Below are 10,006 nucleotides of genomic sequence, written 5' to 3'. Positions count from 1 at the left end.
GGGGTGGGGCACGGATGTCACCAAGGAGCACGAGCCTTGGCAGTTAACAAGAGTTAAAAACTGAAACTCAACCGAGGAAATTTTAAATATTCTATTGGCTTTATCCAACGATGCATAAATTGGCAACATCCCATCTAGCAGATAGAAAGGAGCTCTGAGAGGCTGTGCAGAGTGGAAGACTTATGGGCAGAGGGGAGCAAGGGCAAAGAAGTTGCACTGGGCAAAAAAAAAGTGGGTTCTTGTAAGATCACTTTCCTTTAGGGAACGGAAGTCTATCAAGCACATTGCCCAACTAGTGCTGACGGGTGATTCCCGATCCTGGTTTAAGAATCCATTTCTGAGGGGCGTCCGGGGGGGCTCAGTCGGTTAAGTGTCCGACTTGGGCTCAGGTTATGATCTCGCAGTTCTCGAGGTGGAGCCCCGCATCAGGCTCTCGGCTTTCGGTTGTCAGCGTGGAGCCTGCTTTCGGATCCTCTGTGCTGCCCCCCCGACCTCTCCCCTGCTTGTGCACATGTTGTCTCTCTCAAAAATAAATACACATTAAAAAAAAATTCATTTCTGGGAGAGCTGAGACTGGGTTTGGCAAAGTGGGGCTAAGCATAAGCATCTCCATTTTGAGCCTCTGGGGGTTTTTTGTTTTGTTTTGGCTTTTAATTTTTAATGTTTATTTATTTTTTAGAGAGAGTGTGAGCAGGGGAGGGGCAGAGACAGAGGGAGACACAGAACCTGAAGCAGGCTCCGGGCTCTGAGCTGTCAGCACAGGGCCCCACGCGGGGCTCGAACTCACAGACCGCGAGATCAGGACCTGAGCTGAAGTCGACTGAGCCACCCAGGCGCCCCGAGCCTCTTGTTTTTAACACAAGCCATGCAGCCTCTGCATGCAAACGTTAGCCCAGGCTTGGCAGGGCAGGGGGCACCTAGCAGAAGGTAAGCGCTCCCCCCTGTAGCGTGTCTTGACTTTGTGCTGTGCGGAGGGCTTTGCGTGCTGTATCTCCCTTCACCCTGTGAGGTGGCAGTTACGAGTCTCTGCCGCTTACAGATGAGGCAAGCGAGGCTCAGAGGGTAAGAGGGCATTTCCTGTGTGGGGACTGCGGGGAGCCCAAGTTTGGCTTCCGGATGGTGGATGGTGTGGGGATGGGGGACCCCTGGGGTGGGTGGCGGCCCAAGATGGGGGCCATGGCGGGGATCCAACTGCCTTCCACGAGTAAGTTTGTTTATTTCAAATGTTCGGTTATTTTGAGAGACAGCACGCAAGTGGGGGAGGAGTGGGGGGGGGCAGAAGATCTGAAGCAGGCTCCTCGCTGACAGCAGCGAGCCCGACATGGGGGCTCGAACTCACAAATCATGAGATCGTGACCCGAGCTGAAGTCGGCCGCTCAACAGACTGAGCCACCCAGGCGCCCCCGTTTATTTGTTTATTTTTAAGTAATCTCTCCACCCAATGTGGAACTCAAACTCATGACCCCGAGATCAAGAGTCACATGCTCTTCCGACTGAGCCAGCCAGGCGCCCCTGCCCTTCCACTTTTTTGCTTGGCCCCTACTCCTGTCCCTTGGGCCGTCCCAGGCCAGTGGACATCGCCGGGGGCCATCCCAGCTTCAGTCCCTGCGGGCTGAGTGCTGTCAGAAGTATGGCTTGCCTTCCCTGAGCCCCCTTCCGAGCAGGTTTGTCAGTAGCCGGGGCTGCCAGGTTTACTGAGTGTGGTTGTGCAGGTTGCTCACTGCACAAAGGTACCCAGCTCAGTGGTGACCTTCCCTCTGCCACGTGGAGCTGCATGTGCCTGGAGGAGACAGATCTTTTCCCAAGTAGCGTGCAGGTGTCCTAGCGGCTAGCATAGTCTTGTGAGGACGACGTGCGCAGGTAAGGGTTTACATGAGGAGGGAGCTAGTTCTCTTCTGGTTGGACGCCCCCCACACCCCGCCTGGCTCGGGCTCCCCACGTAGATGGTTGATAATGGCACCTGCCCACAAAATGCTTCCCCGAGTAGAAAACGCAGTGACTCAGCCCTAGCTGGAGGAGTCCTGCCGGAGACCATTTGCCCCTAGGGTCTCTAGCCAGTGGGACCCACTGTCACCATGGCCTCCCTCCCAGCCTCACGACAGATTCCCCGGGCCCAGGGCCGAGATTGCTGCTCTCCTGCTTCCCCACTCTCCCAGCAGAGGAGCTGAGCCCATGGAGGGTAGGGAGTTTACGAGCAGACTCTAGGAGCAGATCCCCCCACTCTATCTGCTACGAAGACCGCATTCTATGCCTTAAGCCTAAGGTGCCTAGAACTCACTGAGCCCTGTACCCTAGTGGCTCTGCTCCTCACTGTGATCTCGGGCTGGGCACTCAGCTTTGCCAGCCTCCACTCCCCCCCTTTTGTACTGAGGCTATCAGTGCTACCTGTGGCGGGGGGGGGGGGGCTCTGAGAAAGTATTCTGGGAACTGCAGATGACTAGGTTATTGTTAAGCTACAGACAGGTACTTTAGTGGGGTGGGGAGGAGGAAGGGAAGGCCCTGGAAGCTCTCTTTAACTCACAGGGGCCCAGCCGCTGCCCCACATTCCAAGGGGCTGGGGCAGGGCTAGGGAGTGGGTGGGAGCAGGAGAGAAAACATCCCCAGGAGGACAGAGCTGGGTGGGTGCCCAGCTATAGGGGGGACAGGTTCATGGCTGCCGGTACGGAGGCAGGGATAAACCTTGGGTCTGCCATGGGCAGCGAGGTCTTGGCCAAGTTCCCTCGCTTTCTGAGCCTCGGTTTCCCCCAGGAAACTCCACAGATCTGGATCCGGACCTCTGTGTTCTCTCTTCCGGGCCACAGGCTCCTTGGGTGAAGGATGGTTGGCCCCAGAGCCAGGGCCTGGCCAGGCACATAAGAAGCGCTATATGAACATATGTAAGAGCAGGTGCGTGCCTACAGCCGGTGGCCCTGTCACCAGAACATTCCAAATCAGGGGTCTGACCAGTGGCCAGGCCGGTGTTCCAGCACAGCCATTGGGGGGAACAGATTGAATACTCCACCATCTAAGTAAGTGTCCAGATGCTTTGTCCCAGTACTCCAGAGTCCCACCATGCCCTGCCACCCTCCACCCTCCACTCTCCACCCTCCACCCTGCAGGGGCGGGCCTCCAGGGAGGCAGGGCACCCGGGAATGGGCACTGTAGGGACACAGCCTGCATCGGAACCGGCCCTGTTGTCCTGGCGATGGCTCGTGTCCCAGGCACCCCAGGCACCCACAGGGGCAATTATCGAATGTGGGAGGGAGTTTCCATGGCGGCAGTCCCGAGGGGGTGCAGTCAAGGCTTTGGAAGGGGGCAAGGGGCCTTTGTCCTGGCACAGTAGGCTTTTGTTCTTGCCCAGCTGTCTCCGAGGACCAGACCAGGACCATGGGTGGGGGGCGGGCTTGGGTTAGAGTACCCCCATCCTTGGGGGTCCTGAACCAGCCTGGTGGGGGGGAGGGGAGGAATAGGGGACAGAGCCCCCTCCTGGGCCCAGCATCCACTGGGGGAACCTTCCTTCCACAGGTGCCAGAGCCTTACCTGCCCCGCCCCCCACCAGAGGCCGGGCAAGGCGGCTTACCATTGGCTCCTGTCGCTGGCAACCGCCTTTCATCAGCCAATGGGCAGCCTCAGTGTATCCTGTTCCAACCAAACCGGGGCTGGACTAGGAGAGGCCGGGCTGTGAGGGGGTGAGGGTGGGAGTGGAGGGGCAGCTGGTCTCCAATTGGGGGTGGAGAGCACTCAGTCCAACTCCAGCCAGGTTTCTGCCCAGACTTTATTCTAGGCCTCCCCAGGAGCCCCGCGGGGGCCCCTCGCCCAGCCAGCTGCCCTTAACCCCACAGTCCTTCAGGTTCCATTCTTGCAAGGGCCCGGCACCGGGACGGCTCCGCGGGAGAACGGCAGGTCTGGGCCCCTGAAACCACACCGTGTGACCTTCCTTCACCCTTGTGTCCGACACGGTCTGCGGGAAGGGAGCTGATTTGCCAAATCCCGGCGGTAAAGTGCGGTGCCCATTTGTGGGGCAGGCATCAGGCAACCGGGCACTTGGGGTTAGGGGACGCCGAGTCCATGGTACCTCAGAAGTGAGACCTTCAGAATCGGGTATCCAGGAAGGAGGTGGAGCTTCGATGAGACCTGGAGGGGCCCTCAACAGGAGGGCCCCGGGACCGAGTCAGGAGCCCGTGGAAAGTCTTGCCTCGGGTCTGGGGCTTGCGCCGTGGTGGCCTGGGCTCCTCCGGGGGCTGCACCACTATTCGGGGCACCTCGGGTCTGGCGCCTCCCCGCGCTCCTGCCAGCTGCTGGGCCTCGAAGATGGCCTGGGCCCCAGGCAGGCGGGCCTGCGGCCTTGGGGGTGGCCCGGACGTTGACTGAGGCAGCTGGGCCAGCTGGGCCCTGATCTCCCGCTGAAGGTCACGCTCAGACAGGGCCACGCTGTGCACCTGTGAGGGGCGGTTGGCGCTGAGTGTGCCCGGACTGGGGGAGGGCAGGAAACCGTCAGGTCCCCACAGGGCGGGCAGGACCCAGCCCCAGGAAGCGGCTGAGGGCTGAGGGACTGACAGCCTGACTCGCTAAGGGAACCATAGAAAGCCGCTTGAAGCCTGGGGTTTTCACATTCTCTGCTGCTCAGAGGACAGGAACTGAGCTCCGGGGTCTCACTCTGACTTCCTGCCGTGAGACTCAGTTTCCCCAGTTGAGCAGCAGGAGCTGGGCCATTGTGGAAGGCAGGCAGGGGGCACCCACCTGGGACATGAAGACCTCCTCCTGCAGCTGGGTGGGGGGGATGGCTCGTAGGGCACCGAGCGTCTCCAGGAGGCCCGGGCAGGCCAGGCGCTGTTCTGTGGTGCCCAACGCCAGGCGCACCAGCGTCAGCCCCACACGGAACAGCACCTTCACACCTGCAGGCCAGGGGCTCACTCAATGCAGGGCCAGCCCTGCCCCTCCTCAGTCCTGCACCTGAACCTGCTCTTGGCCACACTCCTTCCACCCTCCTGCAGCTCTGCGGCCTTGACTCAGACCAGGAGCAATGAACGACGGTGGGGCTGCAACTGGGGGCACTGATGAGTAAGTCTCTGCAGCCGCAGACACGTCGGAGCAAAGCAGCCCGCCAGGAGCCGGGGGCTGCCCCCGCTTCACCCAAGCCTGTTCTCTGGGCCTCAGCAACTCGTCCTTACGAGGAAGGGCCAAGTGGGTGCCAGTTAAGACCAGTGACCTTCTTGCTCTGGAGAGATTCCAGCCAGAGCTCTTCACCCCTGAGCCAAGAGCACAGTGCACACGGGCACACGCACATGCCTGCACGCTCTCAGGCACACTCCGGTGTGACCTCGGGCTGTTCCCGGGGCCTCAGAATCCCTTCCGGGCAGCCTCGGGGACCAATGAGGCCCGGTGACAGCTCTGACTCATAAAGAGATGAGAGCCACCAGTCATGTCACCATCACGATGAAAGGAGCCCCTCACAGTGCCCGTCCTGTCCTCAGCGGAGAGGGCGGAAGAGGGCTCAGCCAACTGATCCAGCCCTGCCCTGCCGGGCCCCGGAGGTCCGAGGCTGGAGAGGCGGTGATGCGTACATGACAACTTGAACACCTGCGGCCAGAACTCCAAGGGGGCCTGGAGCCGATGGGGCACACAGCAGGTGCTCAATGAATGTACCGATTGACATCTACCAGCTTTTAGTTGCGACTGCCAGGCAACCCGCACAGAACAGGACGCAGGTGGGTTGCCCATGGGGGTCCCGAGGCAGAGCCCCCACGTCCTGAAACGTCCGGCTCAGCTGGGCCCCGACTCCACTCACTCTCGGCCCGACCTCTCTGGCTTCATCTTTCTCCACGCCCGTGCCCGCCAAGTCATCTGTAGCCGCGACCCTGTGGACAGTGTCTCTCCTGGCCTCGCGGCCTCCACACGGGCCCTGCCAGTTTATGCCTCCCCCCACGCAGAGGCCAAAAGCATCTTGAAAACAGCACTCTCCTCCCACTGCGCCCCTAACACTCTGTCACATCCCTTGTTTTATTTTCTTCGCGGCACTTAGGACAATCTATAAATACCTGCTCTCTTTTTTTTTAAGCTCTATGCTCACCGTGGGGCTTGAACTCACGTCCCCAAGATCAAGAGTCGCATGCTCTACGACGGAGCCAGCCAGGCACCTCTATAAATATCTTGTTATATGGTTACTGCTGTCTCCCCCGCCCCCCACCAGAATGCAGGTGTCCTTCATGCTGGTGATCCCAGTGTCTACAGCAGCGCCTGGCACCCAGTGCCTGTGGGCTCCGGGGATGAGCGCTGTTGCGCTCCTACTGGCCGCGTCCCTGCCGCTGGCCGTGCCTACCGAGCCCAGTCCCTGAACAGCTCGACTGCTGCGATCGATCTCCCCACCTCTGCCCCCAGCCCGCCTCCAGGCAGAGCCTGCCCTCCCTAAGGGGGTCTCACCACAGGCGCAAAGCTGGGGATGACACTGGTGACGTGCAGGCAGGGGCCGCGCTGTTCCCCCAGCGCCAACCCGACGCCATCACCCTGAACACACTCTGGCACCCCCACCCGGGCCGGGATTGGCAGCGGCAGGTGGGGCCAGGCGCGGCTGGTGCGCCCGTCCCCGTCCCCGTGCGCACCGCAGGCTCCCGGCCCTGGCCACGCCCCGCCTCCAGCTGCCTACTCACCCTCGCTGAGGAAGGCATCCCAGACGCGCAGCACCGTGGGGAAGGGCAGGGAGCGGGCGAAGAGGCACAGGAACCACTCGGGCAGGTACAGCAGAGGCCCGACGCCCACCTGCTGCAGGTGCTTGTGCACGCGCGGGAGCAGCCGCCGGAGCAGGGCCGCGAACACTTCAGCGTCCAGCTGCACAGCCTCCTGCGGCCACGTCCGTCCGTCCGTCAGCACGACTCGCAAACCCCGGGCTGCCCCTCTCAGTCCCTAGGCCCCTGCCTGCCCAGCCCCTCCCCTGTGCCCTCCGACCCCCTCCAGCCTCTCACCATGTGGGGCCCGTAGTAGCCAGGGAGGTAGACCTCACAAATCTGCACCAGGCACCAGAAGGCCTCCTGCGGGAGGGGCACAGGCCGTGAATGCCCGCTCCGAGGGGACCGCAGAGGGAAGCACAGGGCGGGGGAAAAGAGCACGGGGGAGGGCCTGGGCATCATCTGGGGGTGGATCTGGAGCCTGGAGCCTAAACGCAGCCCAAACTCAGGCTCTGACCGAAAGACTCCTCGCTGCCCAGGTAGAGGCCGATGATGGGTTTAGGAAGGTGGAAGTCACAGGGCTCACAGTATTGATTTTCAGAGTCACAGAGTTGGGGCTCACTGGTCAAGGGTTGGGAGGGTCCCAGAGTTCAAGTCCTGGGTTCTTGGGGGGTCATAAGGGTCAGAAGTCATGGTCACGGGGCTCAAAATCAGGAGTTGTGAAGTCAAGGTGATGACATCCAGATTCTCAGATCACCGGGACAGGGGTCAGGGACCAAGGGTCCCAGGTTTCTGGAGTCAAGATCGTTGGCCTTGAAGGTCACGGAGGTTGGTGGTCATGAGGCCCCAGGTCACTAGGACAGGATCTGGGAGTCAAGGATCCCAGGTCCCTGAGTCCAGAGTTCCTGGGGTTGGGGGTCACGGATCACTGGGGTTGGGGTGTCAGGGTCTCGAATCCCTGATGTAGGGTCTAGGGCACTCACCTCTGGGGGCAGGTGCATGAGCAGCACAGCAGCCACAGGGCCCTGGGCCTGACAGTAGCCCTGTTCGGGCCGATGCAGCGTGTAGGCCTTGAGTACCTGCAGGAGCCCCTGCTGCCTGTACCAGAAGACCCCATTAGGGGTCAGTCCTCCAGGCACCCCTTCCCCACCCACTGGCGGCCCCTTCCCAGGCCTCAGCCCCCCGGGCCTCACTGGGTCCCCCGAGATGGAAGGATATAAAGCTGAGGTGGGGGCCTGGGCCGAAGTGCCCTGGGGATCGTGGGGCCGGAGGTCTCTGGGGGTCCCCGGCCTCCTACCCGTGACCCTGAGGTGACACAAACATCTCGTGCAGAGGAAACTGGCGGTGCAGGTCCCTGCTGATGGTCTCCATCCAATGTGGGTCTCCAGGGGCCTTGGCCAGTTCCTGTGGGTGGACAGGAAGGTGGGGGTGAGGGCTCGGAGTGGCGAGGGGCTCTGAGAAGGGCAGGCAGGACCCCTGCCAACTCTATTACCTTATAGGTGTCGGGGCTGTTCTTTTGACACACGTGGGCCCCGCACAACAGAGGCCAGCACCGGGCCCGCAGAGCCGAGGGGATGCCTTTCCGGCACTGCATCTTTACCTGTGGGTGAGGCCAAGGAGTCCCGTTAGAACAGCGAGGCCAGCCTCTCCTGCTTCTGTTGGCAGGTCCCAAGCCCCAGCCTGTCGTGGGGCAAGGGTCACCTTGGGCGGTAGGGGAAAAAGGCAGGAGGTCCCGGGATCCAGGAGGGGTAAATTTTGCCAGGGCACGGGCAGAGGCAATGGGACCCTCGTCCCCTCACCTTCTTGTATCGCCGAGACATGGTTTTCTCCCAGTGTGAGGTCATCTCTACCCACTTCATCTCTCGCTGGCGGATAAGGTCTGCAGGAGGGTGACCGGGCCTGAGGGCACATGACACAGGTGTCGAGGTGTGGGCCAGCTGTTACCTAGAGCCCACATCTGCCACCCTTCATGCTACCCAGGTAAACTCAGCTCCTGGCCCTGGAGATCTCTGGGGAGCCCTGGGGCGGGAGGGGGGTGACCTGTCACCCAGGAGTTGCCAATCGTTGTCATGGGGACAGGAAAGGATGTGGCTCTGATGTGGGCAGAAGCAGGAGAGGCTGAAGGGGGTGTGTAGGTGTGTGCTGGGGGAGGGGCTGGTTGGCCGTCCCCCAGGGTAGGAACACAGACAACTCCTAAGAGAAGCTTAAGTGGACAGAGCCCCGGACTAGAAACCAGGAGTCCTGAGTTTGAATGTAGTTCTATTTGGTCTCCGCGGTGACCTCGGGCAAGTTCCTATCTGCACTTGTTTTCCTGTCTGTGTACTGGGAAAGGGAGAGGGTGAGGGAAGAGGTGTGGGTTCTTTGGTTAGGTTCTGGGATTATTGGGGCAGAGATTAAAAGGGGAAGGATGTTTTGGCCTTAAGGATAGGTGCAGGGCATTGGAGGTTCAGGGTAAAAGAGACAGATCAGAGACACTCTTGTCTCAGCCCTGCTGGCTTTAGGATTCTACCTGGAGTGTGAGAAGGGGTGACACTGGCTGAGCCCCCAGACCCTCCAGGACCCTCGCGGTTGAGCCTCACTCTAAAATTCATCCCTCAGCCCCCATCCTCAGCCCCAGCACCCCGCTGCCCCCCATCTCTCCCCCACTTACCCTGGCTCTGCTGAGCTGCCCCCAATGAAGCCATAGCGGTCAGCCTGGCGATATGGGCCGGGCCCACTCAGCTCGGAGTCAGATCCCAAAGAGCTGGAGTCATCCTGTAGCTCTGAAGTTTGCACCAGGTCCTCCCCTAGGGCCTGGGCCATGGTGCCCCAGACCCCTGCTACAACAGGCTGCAAGATGTGGGGAGAGCCAGGGTGAGAGGCAACTCCTGATCAGCCTGGGGCCTGGGCTCCCATCCAGCCGGTCCCCAGCCCGAGGACCTGACTGTGTGAGGTTCAGAGGGAAGAGGCTTCGGGGTATCTCACCAAGCTCCTTCTGTCCCCACTTTTACTGCGAGAGGGGAGGGTGGGCCCTGAAGTGGCAGAAAAGCCAGACCTCTGCATAGAGGCCCAGCCCCAGGCCCAGCCCCTGCCCCTGCCCCCCCCAGCCCAGCTTACCTCCCTGCTGCACCTCACCTCCTCCTCTCACTTCCTCCTCAGTAGCAGACAGCAACCCGCTGGGGGCCCCTCCCACACTACCCTCCCGAGTGTGGGGGGGGGGGTCACCCCTTCCTCCCCGAGGCTCTTCCGGTCTGCCCCAGTGCTGTGGGCTCCTCCCACCCTTCCCGTGGGCTCTCCGTGGGCCCCCGTGGGCTGGAGGGCGGCAGGCTTACGTTTCCGCCTTGGGTGTGACGGGTCAGGGCCCAGCAGAGGTACAGAGGCCAGGC

The 10,006-nt window shown here is 61.3% G+C and overlaps 1 protein-coding gene across 3 annotated transcripts; it reads right to left on the bottom strand.

Moving 5' to 3' along the window:
- Nucleotides 1-3,736: 3,736 nt before the first annotated feature.
- TBC1D10C (TBC1 domain family member 10C) lies at nt 3,737-9,802 on the bottom strand. Of its 3 annotated transcripts, none has more exons than XM_047070194.1 (10): nt 9,738-9,802; nt 9,292-9,470; nt 8,441-8,540; nt 8,134-8,241; nt 7,939-8,045; nt 7,625-7,739; nt 6,939-7,004; nt 6,627-6,816; nt 4,720-4,874; nt 3,737-4,418 (listed from the first exon to the last, which is right to left on the bottom strand). In XM_047070194.1, exons 2-10 carry the CDS (start codon nt 9,441-9,443, stop codon nt 4,071-4,073), a joined length of 1,341 nt encoding a protein of 446 aa, XP_046926150.1. In that variant the 5' UTR covers nt 9,444-9,470; nt 9,738-9,802; the 3' UTR covers nt 3,737-4,070. The 3 variants fall into 3 exon arrangements, with proteins under 3 accessions (XP_046926150.1, XP_046926151.1, XP_046926149.1); XM_047070195.1 differs by having other exon boundaries at nt 9,756-9,773; XM_047070193.1 differs by lacking the exon at nt 9,738-9,802 and adding an exon at nt 9,606-9,703.
- Between the last annotated feature and the right edge of the window lie 204 nt (nt 9,803-10,006).

This window comes from Lynx rufus, unplaced genomic scaffold, assembly GCF_022079265.1.
Source record: "Lynx rufus isolate CCGP_SWC_20201006 ecotype Redwood Valley unplaced genomic scaffold, mLynRuf1.p SCAF_9, whole genome shotgun sequence".
Taxonomy (NCBI): domain Eukaryota; kingdom Metazoa; phylum Chordata; class Mammalia; order Carnivora; family Felidae; genus Lynx; species Lynx rufus.
The sequence above is the reverse complement of the archived record's forward strand: the minus strand, read 5'-3'. Positions and strand labels throughout refer to the sequence as shown.